The sequence below is a fragment of the Drosophila biarmipes genome, chromosome 3L (assembly GCF_025231255.1).
Source record: "Drosophila biarmipes strain raj3 chromosome 3L, RU_DBia_V1.1, whole genome shotgun sequence".
Taxonomy (NCBI): Eukaryota; Metazoa; Arthropoda; class Insecta; order Diptera; family Drosophilidae; genus Drosophila; species Drosophila biarmipes.
The window spans coordinates 12,069,250-12,092,381 of record NC_066613.1 but is presented as its reverse complement, the minus strand read 5'-3'; the positions used below and the strand labels follow the sequence as shown (position 1 = coordinate 12,092,381).

The 23,132-nt window shown below is 41.4% G+C and overlaps 6 protein-coding genes across 9 annotated transcripts in view; 5 read left to right on the top strand and 1 right to left on the bottom strand.

Moving 5' to 3' along the window:
- Window positions 1-999: 999 nt before the first annotated feature.
- On the top strand, window positions 1,000-1,595 carry LOC108028405 (larval cuticle protein 65Ag1). Its single transcript, XM_017100220.3, has 2 exons — window positions 1,000-1,174; window positions 1,234-1,595. The coding sequence occupies exons 1-2, from the start codon at window positions 1,056-1,058 to the stop codon at window positions 1,430-1,432; spliced, it is 318 nt and encodes a 105-aa protein (XP_016955709.1). The 5' UTR covers window positions 1,000-1,055; the 3' UTR covers window positions 1,433-1,595.
- Window positions 1,596-3,554: 1,959 nt separating this feature from the next.
- LOC108028411 (larval cuticle protein 65Ag1) lies at window positions 3,555-4,148 on the top strand. Its single transcript, XM_017100228.3, has 2 exons — window positions 3,555-3,724; window positions 3,784-4,148. The coding sequence occupies exons 1-2, from the start codon at window positions 3,606-3,608 to the stop codon at window positions 3,980-3,982; spliced, it is 318 nt and encodes a 105-aa protein (XP_016955717.1). The 5' UTR covers window positions 3,555-3,605; the 3' UTR covers window positions 3,983-4,148.
- A 782-nt stretch (window positions 4,149-4,930) lies between these two features.
- Window positions 4,931-5,913, top strand: LOC108028403 (endocuticle structural glycoprotein ABD-5). Its single transcript, XM_017100218.3, has 2 exons — window positions 4,931-5,127; window positions 5,627-5,913. The coding sequence occupies exons 1-2, from the start codon at window positions 4,994-4,996 to the stop codon at window positions 5,811-5,813; spliced, it is 321 nt and encodes a 106-aa protein (XP_016955707.1). The 5' UTR covers window positions 4,931-4,993; the 3' UTR covers window positions 5,814-5,913.
- A 126-nt stretch (window positions 5,914-6,039) lies between these two features.
- Window positions 6,040-6,819, top strand: LOC108028404 (larval cuticle protein 65Ag1). Its single transcript, XM_017100219.3, has 2 exons — window positions 6,040-6,404; window positions 6,464-6,819. The coding sequence occupies exons 1-2, from the start codon at window positions 6,286-6,288 to the stop codon at window positions 6,660-6,662; spliced, it is 318 nt and encodes a 105-aa protein (XP_016955708.1). The 5' UTR covers window positions 6,040-6,285; the 3' UTR covers window positions 6,663-6,819.
- Window positions 6,820-8,851: 2,032 nt separating this feature from the next.
- LOC108028682 (protein lethal(3)malignant blood neoplasm 1) lies at window positions 8,852-13,964 on the top strand. 2 transcript variants are annotated; one of them, XM_017100622.3, is made up of 6 exons: window positions 8,852-9,113; window positions 9,173-9,281; window positions 11,275-11,418; window positions 11,995-12,156; window positions 12,328-12,783; window positions 13,129-13,964. In XM_017100622.3, the coding sequence occupies exons 1-6, from the start codon at window positions 9,081-9,083 to the stop codon at window positions 13,857-13,859; spliced, it is 1,635 nt and encodes a 544-aa protein (XP_016956111.1). In that variant the 5' UTR covers window positions 8,852-9,080; the 3' UTR covers window positions 13,860-13,964. The 2 variants fall into 2 exon arrangements, with proteins under 2 accessions (XP_016956111.1, XP_016956110.1); XM_017100621.3 differs by having other exon boundaries at window positions 11,995-12,783.
- A 1,779-nt stretch (window positions 13,965-15,743) lies between these two features.
- LOC108028681 (DNA-binding protein D-ETS-3) overlaps window positions 15,744-23,132 on the bottom strand; it is a 28,092-nt gene continuing 20,703 nt past the window's right edge. For all 3 annotated transcript variants that reach the window (XM_017100617.3, XM_050886269.1, XM_017100620.3), the window contains 4 exons: window positions 22,248-22,295; window positions 19,042-19,231; window positions 16,376-16,584; window positions 15,744-15,924 (listed from right to left, as the gene is read on the bottom strand). In XM_017100617.3, the coding sequence (XP_016956106.1) occupies window positions 15,788-15,924; window positions 16,376-16,584; window positions 19,042-19,231; window positions 22,248-22,295 (584 nt within the window). In that variant the 3' untranslated portion in view covers window positions 15,744-15,787. The remainder of the gene's footprint in view (window positions 15,925-16,375; window positions 16,585-19,041; window positions 19,232-22,247; window positions 22,296-23,132) is intronic.

The following is a 23,132-nucleotide window of genomic DNA, read 5'->3' as shown; positions in this document are numbered from 1 at the left end:
AAAAATTTTTAATTGGTTTTGAGTTTCGAATTAAATTTTATCAAAATCGGACGACTATATCATATTTGTAGCTGTCTTTGGAAGGATCGGAAAATTGGTAGGAATATAATATGAAAACAAGAAAGGAAATTTGCTTTGGCAAGCCGAAGTTTGTATACCCTTGCAGTTATAAGAAATAATCAACTTTAGTAACACCTGTGAAAATTTTAAGGATTGTTGCTGACTTCAGTGATATTAAAAAAATGATTTCATTCTTTTTTAGACCATTTATTTGATTTTTATTAAATTGAATTCAAAATTCTAAAAAATTTAAAAATGGTATTTTCAAGCTTAGAACGTTATCTGTGAAAAAACTCGAAAGATATATTTTCTTTCATATTTTCCGACTAATTTTCCGATCGTTTCTATGGCAACTATACGATTGAAATCATTATTCCCTCTGCAAGGGTATAAAAAATGTAAAACCTGCAGAATATGTTTTTGGGTGTTATTGTGCTGTTTGCCAAGCCAAGGAAAATAAATCGGAAATCCCAAGAGTCTTGCCTTTATAGCCCTTTTCATTCACCCGGACACTATGTGATATTTTATATATCTAATTAGTAAGTAAAATCCAACAAAACCAAACATTTATTGAGTATCCAATGGTGGTTCTACTAGTGGCAAAACCTGTCATTAAACCATTATTTCTTTTTCGCATGGCAAATGGTAGTATTAGTATGTTTAAGAACATAAGTTTAATTACAAATAGTAAATTATTCAATATAATGTCCTTCAGATACAATTTAATTTATGCTTGTAGGCGCATTATTGGCAAAAGAGTATTGAGGTCCACAGAAAACGACTATGTAAAGCGAATGCCTCAAAATAGGCCAAAATGTTTCATTTGCAATTCGTATTGGGCTTTGAACTATTCAGGTTTAACCGAACTTGATATTTAGTTTACCATAATCATAGAGGCTGGAGCAACTATTTAAGTGAGGGCCCAGCCATAAGACAGCATCATTCGTCGCGAACTGTTCGATAACCGCAGATCAAAACACCAACCAAGAATCACCATGAAGTTCCTGATTGTCTTCGTTGCCCTCTTCGCCGTGGCTCTGGCCGTTCCTGTCGATCCGGAGGCTAAAATCGTGCGATCGGAATCCGACGTTGGACCCGAGAGCTTCAAATACGAGTAAGTGGATTGGCAGCTGCCCCAAAGGGATGCCTAACTAATGCTGACTTTCGTAACAGCTGGGAGACTAGCGATGGTCAGGGAGCTCAGGCCCAAGGTGTGCTGAAGAACATTGGATCCGAGAATGAGGCCATCTCCGTCCAGGGATCCTACCGCTTCGTGGCCGATGATGGTGTCACCTACGAAGTCACCTACATCGCCGATGAGAACGGATTCCAGCCCCAGGGTGCCCATCTGCCCGTTGCCCCCGAGGCCTAAATTGAGCTTGCATCCAAAGCAGCTTCAAAGCCATCCAATCCTACCCAATCCTTGTTAATAACTCCGAACCTTACCAAACCGATCCTGTCCTTGTTTTTAAAGGACGGGAACTAAGTCAACCCACTCAACTTGTTAAATATTAAATGAAAAATGATTACCAGAAGTCAACTGTGCCTTACTATTTGAATTACTATTAATTACTATTGGCAAAAGGCAGTATTTTACTCATAAATCCGTCAATAACATCGCCAATGAGAACGTAGAGGAAAAATATTTTCGTGCCAGTCGTAGCAAAGACCTCGATAATGGATTAGCCAGTACCTTTCTAATATCGATTAACTGCAAAAAAATAACTGTTGGCAGGCAGACTTGGCATGTGGTTCCTGGGCTTCATGCGCAGCGCAAGTTTGTTTCAGCGGGGTGCCACGCCCACTCTAAAAGGCACAATCCGCGAAAATCTGCAGTTATTATGATGGAATCAAAATTTTAACTGAATTGTGTTTGTCTCATCGATACCTATCGACTGTCGCCCACTCTAATGCCAACAAACGGCTTAAACGCTTGAATCTGTCTTTCGCCCACATAACATCTACTGTAATAGCAGATAGGTGGCGCCTTAAAATATCGCTTTGTTGGTTATATATCTCCATTTCCCATTTACTCCTTAAAAAAAAAAAAAAAATTCTTCCTCTAGTCGAGTGCCTCGACTATCAGATACCCGTTACTCAGCATAAGGGAGCATGCGTTAGAGTAGATAGTTCAGTCGAAAGGTATTGATGAGACAAACACATTTCAGGTAAAATTTTGTCTTTATCATTAAAACTGTAGGCGCTACAGATAGTGGGCGCTGTGCAGGAAGCCCAGGAATCTGCATGACAAGTCTGACTGGTTCTAGCTCTTATAGTTTCCGAGATCTCAGCGTTCATACGAACGGGCGGACAGAAGGACAGAAAGACAGACAGACGGACATGGGTAGATTGACTTGGCTAGTGATCCTTTATGGGGTCGGAAACACTTCCTTCTACCTGTAACATACTTTCCGACGAATCTAGTATACCCTTTTACTCTACGAGTAACGGGTATAACTAGTAAATTAAAAACAGTATGTTTGAATGGATTGAAACTTAACTGAATCACTTCCCCGGTTAAATTCTTAAGTGTGTGCTGCGTTTAACAGCATTTTATTTTTCATTTTTGAACACAATTCTAGTGCCCAACAACAGAGTAATATGGAAATATATGCTTGTCGTATGTGTTAAAATAAACAAAGAAACAATATTATGAATAAACATTTTTATTTGCTTTATTTAGCTTAAAAGCCCTTTAATGATAGTATTAGTTAAACAAGGTAGTATTAGGCAGTATTTGTTAAACAATTGTGTTCTAAAAAACTTAATTTAAGATGTGTTTTACTTCAGATTGGCCGATGTCTTATATTTTGTAAGCACAAATGTTTGCAATAAGTTATTAAAGAGTGTTTACCTCAATGTTTTACTCATTTAAACTTAACCAACTAGTTCCATAAACGTTATACAAGGAATGATGGGACGGAGTGGATCCTAATCAATATGTGCTACATATAATTATAAATGACATAACAAAGCTTAATTATTGACAGTCGTTGAATTTATTTACTCAAGGGAGTGGAAGGCTTTTACTGCAAGAATCAATTAGGCGAGATTTTTATATTATATATGAAATACCTGGCAGTATACAATGGCAATCAGTTTTATATTTTATCAATACATGAGAAGATTTGTTTTGTTTTTTTTTTATGTTTAAAATTGTATAGCAACTGCTACTTATGAGACTAAGAACCAAGAGTTGATTCTGGGGCCTATTATGATAACGAATCTTTTATAATTTAAAGCTCCATTTTAACAACAACCCAAAGAAGACAGTTGTAAGGGGAATGCGATTAACTACACAGAAGAAGATGGTCAATTTACATATTGTATTGGCCTTTTGACGATTCCGCTTTAGGCTGAAATTAATTTCACACATTTATCACATTATGCTTTATACACTACACGTTTGACTAGTTTGGCCGCGTTGGGCTCGGTCGCTGAAGTTTAGCCCTCTATCTATAAAAGGAGAGGCCCAGCCATCAGACAGTATCATTCGTCGCGAACTGTTCGATAACCGCAGATCAAAACACCAACCAAGAATCACCATGAAGTTCCTGATTGTCTTCGTTGCCCTCTTCGCCGTGGCTCTGGCCGCTCCTGCCGGTCCGGAGGCTCAAATCGTGCGATCGGAATCCGACGTTGGACCCGAGAGCTTCAAATACGAGTAAGTGGATTGGCAGCTGCCCCAAAGGGATGCCTAACTAATGCTGACTTTCGTAACAGCTGGGAGACTAGCGATGGTCAGGCAGCTCAGGCCCAAGGTGTGCTGAAGAACGCTGGAACCGAGCAGGAGGCCATCTCCGTCCAGGGATCCTACCGCTTCGTGGCCGATGATGGTGTCACCTACGAAGTCACCTACATCGCCGATGAGAACGGATTCCAGCCCCAGGGTGCCCATCTGCCCGTTGCCCCCGAGGCCTAAGTTGAGTTGCTTGCATCCAAAGCAGCTTGAAAGCCATCCAATCCTACCCAATCCTTGTTAATAACTCCGAACCTTACCAAACCGATCCTGTCCTTGTTTTCAAAGGATGGGAACTAAGTCAGTCCACTCAACTTGTTAAATATTAAATGAAAAATGATTACCAGAAGTCAATTGTGTTTTACTTTTTAAAATTTTGTTTTCTTTGGTTCTCAACGCACAAAGTTTGATTTAACGTTAGTTAGCAGAAGGTATTGGTTTACATAGGAATCTATTACATATAGTTAGCGATAGAAAATAGGTTACTAAAAATAGCTTTTATTTACTTAATTGCCCAAGAGAGGAACTAAAAGAAGGAATAATTATTTAGAAATTGGACTGAGAGTGTTCGGTGCTCAATAATTTTCTATTATGATTTTTTACCATCAGAAGTGTTCACATTCTTACATATGCATGGGCTAGTACTTGTTCATACATTTAATGATAATATGAGAAATGACAATGGCAAAATCACAATGCACAATAACAAAAAGCTAGAACCGAGAGCAAGCATACCGACTAGAAGACATCTTGTAAGCTTGAGTTGGTACTTTGTGTTCGAAGATTGTTAGATTAATCTAGGTTTTACAAAAGAAAATGTTCATGATTCGTTTTTCTTTCAAACCACGAGTAGTAGCAATGGATTTAAAAAAAGCTTGACGGAGCGGTGAGACGTAATTATGTCTATCAATGGCTGTCGACAAGGTAATTGCATGCATTACCTCCCACTGGGTATACCTTCATGCACGATTAGTGCAGGGTATTTAGAGTGTAAATCTGTAATTAAAATGTGTTTTATTGAATGTTTCCATTATAGCTGATTTCTTTATTTTTATTTGTTTTATTATTTTGCATTTTTCGCCGATGAGGACATTATCGAGAGATTTTGTATAAAAGGGCGTCATTCGATCGCATGGCAGCTCAGTAAAGTGCAGCTAAGTGTGACGGAGACTGTGAAAACGAATTCTACCCGCGATGCATTCGAATTTTATGTGGATAGTAGCCTTAATGGCCATAGGAGTTTGTTTGGCCCTGCCCGCTGGTGAGGACGCCCAGGCGGAGACCATCAAACTGGAGAGCGAGAATACTGGAGACAAGTATTCATTTGCGTAGGTATTGCCTTGACGGCAATAATGTGAACAATTGAAATTTATTCTTAAATTTTCTAAATGAAATGTGGGATTAGGAAGTTTGGACGTCCTGACCCAAGTATGCTGGGAAGTTTTTTAAAAATAGATTTGAGCTTTTGTCATACACATTTAATTTATATGCTTTGATTAGATGTACAAAGCAAACAGAAAGGTTTGGCACAATAAATCGTTACTATAAAATCGTATGTATTAAATACTCCAGTTTGATTTAAAAAAATCTATAAGACATTCTTGTCGACATTCATTAATATATAATATAATATTAATACAGTAACACATAAAGGAGAAAGATCATAATGAGCTTTCATGATGATATTTTATTGGTCAATAAGGCGTGCAATGCAATTAGAAAAATAAATTTATTTTAGTTTTTTTGTTATGCTCACAGTAATAACTTGCGCCCAACCCAAATCCTTTCATTAATTAGTTAACTCCATTTTTCCATCCCTGACCACAGCTATGAGACGAGCAATGGAATCTCGCGCACCGAGACCGGAGAGGTAAAGCCAGGTGCAGGTGAGGAGGATGGCTCTCTTTCTGTCCAGGGCTCGACCAGCTGGTCAGCTCCAGATGGCAAGAAGTACGAGATCAGCTTCACGGCCGACGAGACCGGCTACCACCCTAAGTTCAGGCTGGTGGCCTAGGAGATGTCTGAAATTCAAATTGAGCTAAATATTCCCAATCTAATGTAAAAGTTTTAAAGATCGAAGAATAAACTAGACACAACACAAAAATCTGAAGGAAGCTCCAGATCTTATTGACGTCACTGACTTTGGGTGGATTTATAGAAACATAATACTAGCACAATGAATTGGTAAAAATTTGAATAATTGAATATTTATAGCCGCAATTCTTTTCGGCCTATGGTGTTATTTAAATTTCATATTAGGCCTTTTAATGCTCGATCTCCAAACGAAAATGAAACCCAAACCAGACTTTTTCACATTAACATTGACTTTGCTGATTATGTCTTCCACACGTTTGACTAGTTCGGCCACGCTTTGAGCCGTTGCCAACAGTTTGCCAACTATAAAAGGGTTTACACTGGCAACCATCGTTACCATTCGTCGTGAACTGTTCGATAACCGCAGATCAAATCACCAACCAAGAATCACCATGAAGTTCCTGATTGTCTTCGTTGCCCTCTTCTCCGTGGCTCTGGCCGCTCCTGCCGGTTCGGAGGCTCAAATCTTGCGATCGGAATCCGACGTTGGACCCGAGAGCTTCAAATACGAGTAAGTAGATTGGCAGCTGCCCCAAAGGGATGCCTAACTAATGCTGACTTTCGTAACAGCTGGGAGACTAGCGATGGTCAGGCAGCTCAGGCCCAAGGTGTGCTGAAGAACGCTGGAACCGAGCAGGAGGCCATCTCCGTCCAGGGATCCTACCGCTTCGTGGCCGATGATGGTGTCACCTACGAAGTCACCTACATCGCCGATGAGAACGGATTCCAGCCCCAGGGTGCCCATCTGCCCGTTGCCCCCGAGGCCTAAATTGAGTTGCTTGCACTCAAAGCAGCTTTAAAGCCACCCAATCCTACACAATTCCTTGTTATTTTCCCCAATACTTTCCGGTTTCACTTTCTTTGAAAGGGAACCATTTCTAAGTCACAGAACGCAATTTGTTGAATATTAAAACTTGAAGATTATATTTGAATTGGTTTTATTTGCTCCAGATTATGTGCTAATGAACGGGTACTGGCTGAGCAGTGAAAGAAATTATGGTCTTCACGAAATGCGCGTATTATTTTGTATGCACTCACCCGCAACTAAATTAAAAGCTGTCGGGCTTGTAAAAAACTTGAAGCTTTTACAAGTTTAATTCATTAGAGAGGCCTAAAGTTTATTTTTTGACAGCTCACAGTGTTAAAAACAAGTTTATATTTTTCGATTATGATGAAATTTAAAAGAATTTAGAAACAATTACAGAAACTAGCCTAAATTTTAATTTTTACTGACTTGACACTCATAAAAGTTGAATTTTGTACAGAGAGGCACAACTGTCAACACATTTTGGTGAGCATTCATCTCTTATGAATATATAAATCGTTGTTAGAGACGAACAAATTTTAAATAAAAATTTTAATAATATATTATAATTATAATATATTAAATTAGTTTCAGTTTCCTTCCACCATGAAGAGTCAATGAAATAATGAAAAACATATCTATTTCTCTTTCCCGGAAATTAATTAATTAATAAATTTATAATGTTATAACAGAACTTAAAGACAAGAAATCTTTTTTTCTTTATAACTCCTTTACCATTTTGTATTGTTCTCCGTTTTATCAGCTTAGTTGTTGAATGATTATAATACGATATGTGTTATCCTTAGTTTTCATCCAAATTAAAATGAAACAATGGTTTAGGTAATTTATAGTCGAACTTGTGGACCGCAATAAAATGGTTAAATGTTGTAAAACATTTAGCAAGCTTTAGGGCTTTGTATGTAAATCTGCCTTCAAAACGAATGACTTAGACAACGAACTTGAGATTTTCCGTTGCATACTTTTGGGTGCCAACGGCTAATTACCAATAACTTCGTGAGCGTCGGGTTAGATTCGCAACACTTATGCTTGTACTCAAAGGCAACTTTTATTGCAATTAATATGCAAATTTAAGCATACAACATCAGTCATTGCCGAACTTGACAGCAATATTTCAATTACAATTGCCCGCTAGCATCCGGCAGAAGACACGCTGACTGCTGATTGCCGATCGATAATGAGAATAGAGAAGTGCAAACATCTTCCTCATTGCATTCTGATTTGCTCATCAAGCAGGTCAAAAGCCCGGCCACTAATTGGACTCAACAAGTTGGATGACAAATACATGGGATTCGTTTGATTATCAACAAATACCCGATGACAAATTTTGCTCTCAGACCTATTCAGATGTTTCGTGAAGGATCTTAGGAAATATTTGTGAAATTTAGGTTTTATGGTATGAAAAAGTTTTACCTAAAAGGGTATTACAGCTTTATACTCCCACTAATTTTATTTATTTTAAACTTCCTTTTACTCATTATTATCTTTTAAGAACAGGCTAGGATTGGAACATGCATAGCTAATTAAGCAAGCGTTGGTTCACAAGGCATTGTTAAGGATTTTAAATGTATTCATTTTTCTTGGTCTTTCAACATCTTACATTGTGATTAAAATTTAACTTATTAATCGTTTAGTTAAAAATGTATACGTTTAATAGGCATACTCTATATTATCTATATATACTCCGTATCTATACTCCGTTTAAAGAATAATTTATTTTGATCATTAATTGTTTAAAAGGGAGTACTCAAACTCTCAATAAATATGCGGATCGAAGGTACTCAGAAAGTCTAGAAGAATAAGCCACATTTGTTGTCTAACAAAGACGAATTTCGCCGTTGGTTAAACATATCTAGGATGCAAATCAGCAAATAATAAATAATCAAATAAATAACATACAGAGTGCATGAAATTTAAATTATGAGTAAAGGCCCGGCCGACGCTCAAGAGGTGTGATGCGCTCTGGCCAATGCTACCAACTCTGCGGTTTGAGACTTGGCGAATACAGATACAGCGTGGGCCACACAGATACGCACGCACACGCGGCCAACGGGCAGCGGCAGGTCCGCGTCCGCTTCTAATGTTTTATAATGTTTACCTAATATTATTAACATTGTCAATTCGCTGCCGAACACCGTGGGGTGTGTTTCATTCTCAGGCGCTTGCTCCGAACCGATAATCTCGGCGTGAGAAACGCGTCGTCGTTCCGTCCGCTTGAAATTCAAATATTTATAGTCGTATATTTGTATTAAAATATAAACGCCCGCTTACTTATGCGTTTTTTGTGAGATCGCTGACAGTTCATAATAGGGCGTGAAGATAAAATAAATTTGTGAGCAATTTAAATAAAAATCAGGCCGCAAAATGAGCCCAAAAATGATTGCGATCGTTTGTTCTGTAAGTGCTCTGACCCCTGCCTTGTTCTTGACCTCGGCATTCACGGTGATCCTTTTAAGCTCCTGCTCCTGTGCACCTTGACCCGCGTCCTGTCGGCGGCGACCACAGTGCGTCCCTACAAGTTCGGCTTCACCATCGACGAGCAGCAGCATCGGGCGGAGAAGAGAGGTGAGCTGCCTGGCTAATGATGCTAATTAAACCATTAGCATATCTCGACTACTGTGCGTCGATTTATTGGCACAAAACCGAAATATGTAAATAGATGATGCGTCATCTCGAGTGTCGTTAGGAGCACAAGTGCGCAAATGCAGCGGAGTCGCCATCGGCTTCGGCTGGCAGCATTAGCCAAAAAAAGCCATAACTTTTGACTTTTGAGCCGGACTGCGACTGGCGGCTTGTGCAATGCCACACAATACACGTTTGATGGGTGCACGGTGCACCTGAGCGACAGGTCACCAGCAATTGAAATACCAGCCACCAATGGCAATTAGCGGAATCTTCACAGACACATCTGGCCGGAGGTCCACATTCACATCCACATCCACATCCACGTACGGTGTCCATTGTCCAAATGGCATACATGGTCGTTATGATTTTTATTTCCATGCTGAATCGGTGATAAAGTTTTCTGAAAAACGAAAACGAAACGCGTCCGATTAGCATAACATGTAGACGCGTCCGAATTCACAAAAGTTTGCCTTATTTATGGTTTTTCTTTCTTCGGCTAATGCTAATTCCAAAAAGAACAGTCACATTTCAATATTTATAAGTATAATTCTGGCACATGAAATGCCAGAGTTGAGGCCGAAATATTGGATTACGTTCATATTTGTATATTTCAGGAACTTGTTGTGCATTCAACAGTGATATTCGTTTGTTGAATAACACGTTAAAGGAGAACACAAGATATCGGTATCCTAACAAAGCCTTTTATTCGATTGCGGCGTTTTTGAATCATTCTTATTCAAATGGTTGATTCATTGATCTAGATCAAATTTTGAAGTCTAGTTTACGGGGCGTTACATCAAGTCGATTGGAATGGTATGCTCAATTTACTATTTAACGTGTTTTAACGCTAAAAATAATAACAAAACACAAAGGGCATGACCCATTGAAAAAACTGATGTTAGTGTACCCTTGTTATTAGGCGTTCTCTTACAAGTTGCAAAACAGTCGTGGAACAATTTTTAAAACACAACTTACAGCTCGAAATTTGTTTATTGGTGCTAATTATTAAGACCACTCTAAATTTTGATCCTCAATTTTATTGATCCATTTTTATTGGTCTATATTATGAAATGCATTAAAATTAAGTCCATTGGTTCTCCTAATAGTGTATATCACAAAGTATTTTGATAAATACAACAGAAGTTTATATTTTATTTGTTTTGTTGAGAATAAGGATTATAATTTAAATCAGAAGAAGGTGTTCCTATTTTTATTACCGTCTAAATTGAAAGCCTTTTTATTGTTCCTTTTTAATTCGTTTTTATTTTATAACCAGAAAAAAGAATTAGATAATTTATATTGATTTGAGTTTAATAGTTTTAATTACTTAGCCCAGCCCAATGAACAATTTAATCGCAAATTGATCACGACAAAAGAATAAATTTTAATAAAGAATTATTTTCTAATCGCGACGAAAGCGATCGAGACAAATGGGAAAGTGACACGAAGCAGTATTCGAATCAAACATAAAACAAACAATCGAAAGCCAATTGATGCAAACCGTTAAAACTTGTTGGCCAGTATTGGGGAAACCTGTTTAAAGAGACAAAGGCCACAAGCCAGAATTTCGCATGAGAATTCTGGTGGGTGGCTGGACAGGATGCTTCGGTGAGAGTCGCACCTCTTTAAGACCATCCACATGCACAGTGTCGTCCAAATTAATAAATTCTTCTCAACATAGGAATGTATCTTGCGTAGGCCCCTGCCTTTCGGGCCGGCGGGCGTTGGCGCGGGTGTGGGGGTTTTAAGAAACCAGCTCACAAGTTATGATCGCCATTATCGATACAGTTTATTAGATCTTAATCTTTATGGGCCCGGCCGGGCAGGTTATCAAACGAATTAAGAATCACATATCGGCGTAAAATTCGCATTCATATTCAAAATGAACACAAAATCTGTTTGCCCAAAGCTCATCTCGTTTCCCTATTCGCAGATGAACGCGGCATTATCATGGGCGAGTTTGGGTTCATCACCGCCGATGGAATATACCACGTGACGGTCTATGCCACCGACGAGGAGGGCAAGTTCCGCATTATCTCAATGAAGAGCTATCCCTACGCAGGTCCAGTCGGCCAAAGTGAGTAATAACCAGTTTGGAGACAAATTCATAGCTCTTGAAGTCAGAATGCATCCTACTTGAAACCTGTCAACCTATTTAAATGCATGTTTTAAGCGTTCAAAATTATTATTTATTAATTCAAATCATTAAACCGACTCCACAACATTATTTCCTTTAATAACCAACAGGTTATCCAACTACGTAGTGATCTAAATATAACTAGCCGTTAATGGTTCGATAAGAATTGGCTCAGCATACGAAAATAGTATTAATTTGCAAATAAAACAATTCAAAAAATTTAGGAAATTGAACTTAAGCCTGAAATTCGGAAGTTCTGTCTGTTTTAGTTCTTACTTTTGAATGTTTAAAGTGAACTCGTTTTTTAAAATAGTTAGGAATAAAGAAAAAAGTAAATTCTTAAATTTCAGTCACATGTTTTTATAATCAAATGAAAAAACTAAATGGTTTTCAGCATCGTAGTATTTAATATTTTAAAGTATTTAATAATGATATGATATTTTTTTTGGAGATAATTTGTTACATTTAATGTAAAATTCAATGGCCACATATCACCTTATTTTTCTGAACTCCCAGAAACCCTGCCTGTGGCAACGACTCCAAAGGCCCTGCCACTTCCGGCGGCTGTGCCCAGGAATACCTTCAACACGGAGGGATGTGCCGGCTGCTTCCTGAAGAAGTCCCCTCCCAAAACGGAGATTCGCACTCTTTCCCAGCCATTGGCGCCGGCGCAAACAGGTAAGCCCGAGGGCTCTCCGGACTACGGCCTGAACGTGCAGTTGCCCTTCCGCGACTCCATTGCCCAAACTGTGGCAAAGCGTCTTGGCTTGGACCAAGATACACAGCAAAGCACCAACACTTACACGAATGCACCAAACACTAAACACATCGAACTTGGTCTCAACTTAGCCATGAACACTTACTACACAACCAAGGGCGCTGTGACCGGACATGTGAGCACTCAGACCTCCAATTCGCAATCGTCGAGTGGCAATAAAAAGATCGACTTCAATGTGGGCGTGGTCGACAAGGCTGGACCGCCGGTGTATCCGCCATTGAACATCCAACTGGACGAGGCTGCAGTAAGGGAAGCCATCACGTATGCAGGCCAGATCACAGGTCCTGTGGCCCTGGCGAAACAGCCACTGGTTGCCCCCGCATCGGTGCCCGCCAGTCAAGTGAAAATCTTTGCTGTTGAGGGCCAAGCCAGTCTTCCGATCGCCAGCTACATTCAATCCGTAGCACAAAGCCCGAGTGCAGACATTAGAAAGGTCCTTCGATCGGGAGTTGCCTCTGCGAAAACAGTGACGCGTTCGAAGGCACAGCCCACACTCACACAGAACCCACACCAAGCACTTCTCTTGAGTAAGCCAAATTGGGGGAAGATATTTTAAAGTATTTATAATATTTAATTTTTAATGTCTGTCCTGGGTCTGACTTTTTTGCATACCCAAAATAACTAATTTGTTGAAGATCTATTACAAATTTCTCAATTTTGTGGCATTTTTCTTAAAGTTAAAGTTCTTTCTCTGAAACTTTTACAAATTCAATTAAATTAATTTTAAGTATGTTTTTTGGGTGCTGCCAAAAAATACCAAAACCAAAAGCCACCTATTGGTATAAATTTGCACTAAGTATATACACTTTTTCTACACATCTTCTACCTTATGGTTCGAGTCTGTACTAAATTTCCCTTGGGCTTATTATCAGATTCGGCAACCATTGCGGGAATTTCCGGAGTATCAGCCAATCCACAAGCCGGAAGTTCAGCAAGCGGTGGAAGCTTCTCGGCAGGAAAGGCCCCTGCGGGAGGATCTGGATCTGGAGGATCACCAACTGGAGCATCTGGCGGTGTTTTCGGCGTAGGAGGTTCAGGAGGGAGTAAGGCATCAGGAGGTTCAGCTGGAGGAAGTCCTCTAGGATCTGGATTGGGAGTAGCTGGAGGCAGGAAACCATCGGAACCTGTGGGAAGCTCGACAGGATCTGGACTTGGAGGAGTAGGTGGCAGTAGCTCGTCAGGATCTAGGCTGGGAGGAGTCGGTGGTGCGAGCTCGTCAGGATCCGGACTTGGAGGAGTCGGTGGTGCGAGCTCGTCAGGATCCGGACTTGGAGGAGTCAGTTCCGGAAGCAAAGCCTCAGGGCTAGGCGGAGGAATTGGTTCCGGAAGCGCAAGTGCCGCTGGTGCCACGGGGGACCTGTACAAATTCAAATACATCCTGGACTACAACGGGCACGAGGAGACCGGCGGTCGCAATGGTGACAAGCAGGGCAGCTACTTCGCCATCGGCGAGGATGCAGTGCAGCGGACCATCGAGTACATTGCGAACGAGTTTGGATTCCAGCCGCACGTTAGCTGGCGGAAGTTGGACGCCAAGGAGGCGCTGCCCGAGGAGAACTCGCTGAAACACTACGAGTTCAAGTGGTTCAATCAGGAGCAGTAGCCGGTGATTCTGCAGCGGATTAGTCCAAGTTTAGGGTAGCCACCTCTTTCCCCCTTGCTGTACATAACAAATCTTGTTAATATTCTCCAATAAAAACACGTTTAACCGATAGGAATCGAGTCTTTTTGAATTGGGTTTTATTTTTGTTGAAAGTTTTTGCCTTAAATTAACTAAATTCTTAGAGGGTTTCGGTGTGTGGGCATCGCTGATGTTTGTTTTTATATTGGTTTCCGCTTCGTAGAGTTTACATTCAGAATTTAAAATTGTATACACTTAGATCGTTAACGATTAGTTCGCTTTTTGTCGTATTTCGATTCGGTAAATACATATAGTTACACACATTTAAATTTCCATATATATATTCGCATCGTATTATTATAGTTAAACTTTGACTTACAATTTAGAAAGTTTTCTTTTTTACACACAAATATATAGTATGTCTAGACTTGGGGTTAGTACGTACTCGTAATTTATTTTAATATTTATTCGTTTGTAATTTGGTATTTAAAAAATATGTAAGAGTTTTAACTGTACAATCAACTATCACAGTCAACCATCTCGAAACGATAAGAGATAAACGAAAATTGGTAAACGTAAAACCGAATTTAATGCTTTAATTCAAATAAACCAATAGGCTACTTTACGCTCTAAACATTTTTACACTTAGGCAAATATTTATATACAAATCGTAAATTGAAGTGAGAATGTGGCAAACTTTTATAACTAGACATTCACTGTTGTGCTGAACGTTATTTGGAGGATGATATTGTTACTTTGCTATTTACAAATGCTTTACACACAAAATGCTAACAACAATTGGAGAATTCTGGAACTATTCGGAGTCTTAGCCTGGAAAAGTTCTGCTTTGAATTTAGGGAAAGAGTTAGTCCTTGATACACTAAAACACCTAGAGCTTGGTTTAGCTTCGAATGCCAACTATATCGGTTCGGTTCTTAATCGTATATTAGTGGAAAGTTAGTTCCTAAACCTAGGGCAACAACGAATCATTCACTCACTCACACTCACACGTAAAATACTTAGCCGGGGGTCGTGTTGCCTCTGCTTTTTATAATCTTCGGGTTAGGACTTATGGGTGTCTTTCGCTAAGTACCTATGAATAAAATCCGCCGCAAATACTTTTGCTGCCTGCTTTCCGTTTCGATTTTTGTTTGTTTGGATCGTTTCTGGTGGTTCTGGTTACAAGTTTTGCCTGGCATCTACAGTAAAAACGTGGCCTGCTCGCCGCTCTTCATGTCCAGATAATCGTACAGGGCCCGCTCGTTGGCCCCGTAGTTGCCGGCGTGTCCTGGAAGTCCGGAGTGGGCGGGATGCCCGTGATGGTGGTACGGCGGTATGTTTTCGCCTGCGGGCGTGGCAGCCGGCGGCGAAGGACCTGCGCCCATCGTCAGCCCGAACTTCTCCAAGTGGCATCATTTGAGCAGCGTGGGCAGGCTGCTGTTCATCAGGCGGTTGCCCACGACCAGCGAGTTCAGCGTCGAGTTGCCACCCCCCACGCCCACTCCGACCCCAACGCCCATGCCGGCCACACTGAGGCCGCCAATCGTCCCGAATCCGGCGCTGGCATGAGCCGGAGCCGCCGTCAAGGTGGCCGTGGCTATGTTGAGGTTGTTGCTCACACTGGACGACCCTCCGCTGCTGGAGACGTGGGCTCCGTTCAGGTTGCCGTTGCTGGAAAAGCCGCTCATGACAGTGCCTCCGCCGCCTCCTCCACCGCCTCCTCCTGCTCCGCTGCTGGTGGTGCTGCTCGAGGTGGAGCCCACGCCCGTGCTGACACCGGAGGCGCCACCACCACCCCCAGCTCCACCTCCGCCGAGGCCCACGCCCGTCGAGGCCGTGCCGCCGCCAATGCCCGAGGCACCGGCGATGGCGTTGCTCTCATATTAGAAGGCGCCACCGGACGATGATGGTCATGCGTAGTGGGGATAGCTGCTCAGATGGGGCGCCACGTGGGAGGGGGTCACATGGCTCATCGAGTGCGGCTGGTACAGGTTCGTGGCCGGGCTGCCCCAGTTGCCCCACGAGGCGGCCGACGGGAAGATCGAAGCTGTAAGAAAGTTAAAGGAAATGTTCAGTTTAGAAAAGTGTATTTTAAATATACAAATTCTTTTATTAAATAAATTAAAATAATTTATAAAGACCTCGAACATTTTTTCTCAACCTATTTCAAAATTTCATATTTAATTTTATTCATTTAAATCTATTCATTTAAATGTATTCTTCTATTGTAAAGTTTTGTTTAATGGCTAAAGCTGTTAATTTGCGTTTTAAAAAGGTGCACTTCCATTTAAGGACTTGTGTGGGCTATTGTTTAACACTTATTAATAACGCAATTTATAATCAATTTCATTGAGTGTAAATATTTGTATTTTAGTTAATTAGGAATGGAGAATTCATTGAGATCACATTAATAATTTAAAGCGGTGTCTCATTTTTTGGAAGCTATAAGAATGAGTTATGGATGGTTCCTTATACGGATATCCCAAACGTGTGCTTACCCGAGGATGAGGTCATGCCGTGGTGCGGACTCATGAACGAGCTGAGCTTGGCGCTGTGGTGATATGGTGTCATGAACAAGTCGCTCTGGTACTTGTAGGTGGGATCGCTGGCCGCCGGCTGAGTGGCGGCTGCCAGGCCTTGGAAATCGAATTTGTACGCATACCGCTTGCCGTGCACCTTGGTCATTATGTTCTTGTCGTAGTAATATCTGCAGGGGGAAGTGGGAGAAAGCAGTCAGTAAAACACTCGATGAACGTTACCTTAATATTTGTTATAAAATCTATTTGGCTCTCTAGGATGATTAAGAAAATTATTATAACTAGCAAAACCTAAGCTCTTTAAACTCGATCCAAGCAAGTGTATATCTTTCATTCTTGACTACTATTTAACACTATTACAACCATACCCATAAGATTGAGTTTGGACCTAAACAATCAACCCCCGAACAGTGAAGCTGCTCCTCCTGCTGGCCATTTCCCTGATCTCAATGTGGGAAAGTCAAACAAAAGCTGAGATGAGCAGACTCCCCCCAAAAGGACAATAAATAATTACAGAATAATGCTCGCTTTATGCGTTTTAAGTTAATTTGCTGACATTAAGCGATTTTAGTGCCGCTCCCCAGGCGCGGCTCCCTTTTCCGATGCTGTTCAGCAATTAAATGGCAACGCCTTGTGCCAGAACGCAAATATAACTTTTAGCGAGGGGTAAAATCGTGTGGGCGGGCAGACGGCCAAGAAATCCGAGCGAAATTTGTTTGCATTCGAGGGCTAGCAGGCGATTTCTTTCATTATGCTGGGATGTTTGGCCAGTCGTCGGAATATCGCAGCCCTTAAAGCACATTCAAACGGCAATTTAATATCCCTTTCCTCCTGCATATTGTTCGTTTATTGTTACGCTTTAAAATGTCCACAACTTCCGCCAGACAAGTGAAAAGCAAAAAAATGGGCAAATAAATTACAAAGCGTTGCAGGCAGAGCAAACATTTCAATGCATCAATGCAAATTGGCATAATGCGAGCAGTTGAGACCGTTCTTTCTGTTATTTTTTCTACCGTCCATAAATTATGCCAATTACGGCCATAAATTAAAAGCAGTAAAAACAAAAGCTCGACGGGGGAAAATGCAAAAGAGTGAAAGAAGAAAGTGCCGCTGCTCTTTGCCCAGACAATCGAAGCCAATCAATGACTGATGAGCCAAGGACAAAGGGGCACAATCAGGGGCCAGGATAACTGCATGGCGAGAAAAGGATTAAAGCAAAGCCATTTTAAGGATTGGCCAGGACAGGCCAGATCAGCAGAGGCCAACAAAAGGCCAGCTGGCTGTGAATAAACATGTCAAATGAAGCATTAAAGCACTTGTCCTTGCTGTGCGGCTGTGTGGGTGAGTGGGTGAGTGGGGATCGGGGATCGGGGATTGGGTGTCCCGGGTGTCCTGGGTGTCTTGTATGTCCTCGTGCGAGTGAAGGATATATCCCGGCCGGGCTGAGTGTTAATTTACACACCCACACCCACACCCACACACACTCTCGCATTTCTGAGCAAACATGAAAGCCAGCGGCGATGATGTCTCTTGTGTTCAATTGAGTTGAAATGCGCAAAAAGAACAGACATGCTGAGGCTTCCTGCACATCAAAAAGGATTCCATTCCCCACCGCCTCTTCCTTTGTTGTTGCGTGATTTTTCTAGACTTTTTACATTTATTTACATCTGTGAGCGGAGCCTGTTGCAAATTGGCTGTCAGGACTTTTCCACTTGAATTCGCTTCATTGGCACTCGTCTGATTGCGAGTGACAGTTTCAAGGAGCCGGCTAAAAGGGTTCTTCGCCCAGTGGATTAGGCCAGCTCAGTCCTGGTCCTGTTTACCCAGCAAATTGACCGTTGCACAAATAGTTGTGCATATGCCACTGCTCAGTCAAATATTGGAGCTCCAGTTTGCGAAATCGAGTTACCTTCTTCTGAAATTAGATTTCGAATTTATTGGATTTTCGATTACATTCCCGCTCGGACCGAGGGAACAATTTATGATTGAATTTCTGTGCCGACCTGCCACGCCCACACAATCAAGTGGGCCAAAGTCTTGGCCAGCAAGTGGATTAGCCAGTTTTTTGGGTGATTTTCTGGCTGTTTAGCCATCGAATCGGCTAATCAGTGCAGGGACAAATCATTTACTGATGAGCCGAATGCCAAATTGCACACATGCTCGCATTTCGAGGCGCAGATATCGGCTAATTGGGGTCTACTTCAGTGCACAGGGAAAAAACAACCCCATGTGGTTGGGAAATAATCCGAATTCGAACTATTTTTTGTATTTGGATTAATTCGTGAGATAACATGCGGAAAAATACAGACAAATAGTTAGAAGATGTATTGGACTTCAACCAGAGCCTTGACAAATGCTTTATTATTAGTTAAAAATGTAATGTACCCAACTTTTTTGAAATATAAATATTTGCAAATTATATATGATTTTGTTAATGAAAGAAACACAAACTGATAAGATTGAACACGTAATATAATAAAGCAACAATTTTTTTTAATATTTCCATATCTATACGATTTTGTAATTGAAAAAATGCAAAATAAAAAGATACTCTATTCTAATACATTTTCCTTTAAACAAATTTATAAATTCCAAATTGGCTTAATAAAAGTAAAAGTAAAACTCACCTCAAGGCGCGGCTGAGCTTGTCGTAGTTCATGTTGGGCTTGGACTTCCGCTCGCCCCATCGGCGGGCGACCTCGTCGGGATCGGTGAGCTTGAACTCGCCGTTGGTGCCCTCCCAGGTGATGCAGCTGGCGTTGTTGGAGTCCGAGAGCAGCTCGAGCAGGAACTGCCACAGTTGGATCTGGCCAGAGCCTGAAATGGGCAGGGGAAGCGGGAAATATGAGAAATGACCCCTGTGACTCCTACGTATTGAGACATTTAATGTGGGTATTTTTGGCCTGCCTAAATGTCCATCAAAAGAGCATATCCTCTTGGCGTTTCGGGCTTGAATTAACTACAGCTGCGGGGATGTGGCCAAAATGTAAGCATTTTGTGGCATGCAAAGGCCCCATAAAGCATTTCCTGCCCGGTCCTCAGGCCAGGGAATCGAAACGCAGTCCGAGAACCCCCAAAGTGGGTATCCCCCCGATAAATAACTGGGACCACGGGGGTAATGTATGACGCTTGCCTCAAATTATTGTAAGAGAAGTGTAGCGCAACGGAAACGGCATTGCATGTAAGTGTAATGGAAGCAGCTCCTCCGGGAGGCCATGGAGATATTATGGCTTGCACTTTCACTCGGGAGGAACCATGCTGCGATTTGAATTAGTAAAAAACTGTGAATTTCTGGGAAGTATTTTTAAGGGAAAGAAACCAAATTCCCTTTTTAAATTTAAATCTGAATACTTGTTTCTTAAACTATAGCCAATTCTCTAAGCCAATGCCATCGCTTTCCACCTTCTTTTGTTATTGACTCCGTGAAATGTGACTCCAGCAATATGTATACACCCACATCGCAGTATTTCCCCATTTGAACTTTGACTTTCTGTCTTAACTCCACTCCCTCAGCCTTTGGCTTTTCCCATTGTGCGTGCTGAAACATTTACAGAATTATGATTGTATATTGTGCGCCGAATTTGCTACGCATTCGACGCAGACATCATAAATCGCTTAATCATTTGGCAATTAGGCCGTGGAAGCGAAAGGACGAATACGAGGGAGTACAATCGCTCCTTTCTCTCTGTTTGCTGTCAGGCGAAATACACAAAAAAAGGACACTCCACGGGGTGGTTGGGAAAACTTGAGTCGAGAAAAAAGGGGCCTTTTGGGTGGTGGCTTTGGGCTGCTCATGTGTGAGAACGTCATGAATATTGCGTTAATTGCAAATCATGGCCAAGTAAATGTGCTAAGTGCCAACACGACGCTTCTCCGCCGGCTGACGATGATGAATGACAATTTGGGGCCGGGCAGAAGACACCAAGTCAGGGGAAACTGGGCGTGGCCCTTGGGCAATTGACACGCTATTAGCAGCCGACAAAAGCTAACTAAAGTGTTGTAATTGCCCGCCAAGGAGTGTCAGCGAGGCGTTAAAGTTTGTGTTTCCAAAAAATGTTAATTTAATAAGAACAAGTGGGAAAAAAGTTGGAAAACCGGAAGCAATTAGCCCGGCCAGTTCTTTGATCTCTGCACTTTGCTGTTTCCATAATTAAGAAAACTTCAGTTTGGTCCTGGCTTATTTAATTATGCAGCAACGAACTAAGGCAATCTCATGTTTCCCCTTTTTATCACTCCTGCGGCCTGCATATGCACATATGCAAATGAGTGTGGCATGTCAAGTGTTGGCCAGCTGGCCGGACCTGGCTAACAAAGCGGTTCCGTGTCGGGAGGAAGCCATAATTAATCAAAAACAGCATTCTTGCCACCCAAAAAGCGAAAGCGCACTGTGTACCACCGAGGTCCTGTGTGTGGGTTTTTCTCAGTGAGCTTTTGGGTCCAACTTCAAGTTGAAGTTTATAGCCAACTCCTGGCAACGGCCTAAGCCCAAAGCCCCTATGCTGGAAACCGCACAACAAACAATCGAAAGAGAGGGAGAAACAGCGAGGTAGATAGAGCGAGAGGGCTGGATTCGTGTAAATGTCGCGCCGGAAAATGTTGGGCGTCTGGGTTTTTATGCTAATTCCGCTCGAGCGCCATGTTTCGAGGGTGCAAAAGTGGGGTGGAGAGGTGGTTGCAGCCCACTTGGGGCACTGGCAACGGTGGGTGGAGCCCCAGCCAAAGCCCGAGCCACCATAATGGCGGCGTCAAAAGCTTGCCCCAGCGCAGGATCAATAGGAATTATTGATTTTGCCTGGCAACTGGTCAGAGGCATTGAACACCATTTTGAAAGTGACTTTCGTTTCAGGAAAAATTTAGCAAAAAAAGGGATAAAAAAAAGCCATTGTTTGCACTCGCATTAAACTAGTATTTTATTCTGCCCTAAATTTTACATTGCAAAACCTGCCTGTTGGATTTCGTTTCACGTTTTAAATCTATTGCCGAAATACATTTTTAAGAAATTTCGATAAAACATGCATTATTTAATTTTCCTTTGTTGTGAGCAAGGTAATTGTTGCAATATACAATTTTCCCCGTTTAAATATAATGTTTTTTATCAATTAAGTATGGTAGGAAACTATTATTTAATTAAGGGTAATTTTCTCCGCAGCCTTTTAACAGTATTTCGCTATATTTTTCCAGCCTGGGAAAATATAGTTGCCTAATTTCGATGATACGAAACCCTATTTAGGGAATACTTTTAATAAATCCTATTATTTTTTCTCATGGTCATTTATGGCGAATGCTTTGTGAGAAAAAGAACACATCCATTGACCAATTTATCAAATCCATAAGGGACACGCCCACCGTTGAAACCCTTTGACGGAGCCTTTGCCTGGGTTCGCAACTCTTTTTAATGGATTTTGGCCGGAGTTCGGGCAGGGCGCGTGCCCAGAAAATAGACAATTCCCAAGCAATGAATGAAACGAAAAGTCAGAGCTGCAAAAAACAATTGCCAGGACACGCCCCTCACACACTCACACTGGCATAAAGCGGTGCAATAAATTTGGGAAAACACCTTTCGCATAAATTAGAAAACTGCACCCCGAAAAGGCGGAGGGAGCCCGCCGAAAGGGGTTAAGCTCGCATGCAATGGGTTAATTTGTTAGGGTCGCCCGTCTGGGCAATGACTAAGTCGAATCTCGGCCAGAAATTGATATGATAATGAACTGCGGGCGGCAGAGGTCGAAGTGCTTTCCTTGGGGGTTGGAGCTTAGTCACGTGGCAGTCGCGGGAAGTCGGGGAAAACTAATCGCGGCACCTGCATCTTTATGCTTTTGTGATTTCCACTCACCTGAGCTGGCCAGTCTGCTGCTGGTGGGTCCGAACATTTGATATGGATCTGCGGGGGGGTGAAAGGCAAATGGAAATGGAAAGCGTGGCATTAGTACCGGTTCTTTATGCAAATATCTTAATGAAGGGTGCCGACCGTACGACCGTTCTTATGGCAAATACAAAAGGCAAGTTTTAGTTTCCGTTGACGAAATGAAATGCATTACCAGAAAACCATGAAAAGCCCTTGCTATAAGGCATGTATACTTACATATTGCTATATTTGGTGGGTGTGTGTGCCTGCAGATGCTTCATTTGCGCGCATTTGTCGAGTGCACTTGCACACACACTCACACTCGAAATATCCATTTCACTTATTATCCGGCGCGAGTTTCCTGCGCGTTGCAAAGGCCTAGCTGTGTAAGTGTGTATATGTGTGTAAGAGTGGCTACACTCAAAATAAATATATGTATAATACCACAATACGTCAAGTAATAGTACATTTTCACAGAAAAACATAAAAAATATTCAAATAATTGATACCGAACTATTTAGGATGTAGGAAAGCCAAGGTCTAATAGTACCATTTCGAGAATGCGTTTTCTCACCATTTTGAGGAGAAACGTTCTTGAAACCAAGACAAAAAGCTCTCGAGTTTGTCTTGCGATATGAAGCGATTTTCTTATAAAAAGAAAAAGTTATAGATTCTGTTTTGTGGGATCGATTCATTCTCGGCTATACTATTTTGAGATTCCATTAATTTTGCCACACTTTTAATATTATTTTTCTATGTGTAGTAATAAAACAAATTTCTAAACTTTATAAAACATTTATCACAGTTTTTACGGACGATTAAAACAGAAATGTTAACTGTATGCTGGGAAATTGTTGAGTTTCTGAACCTGAA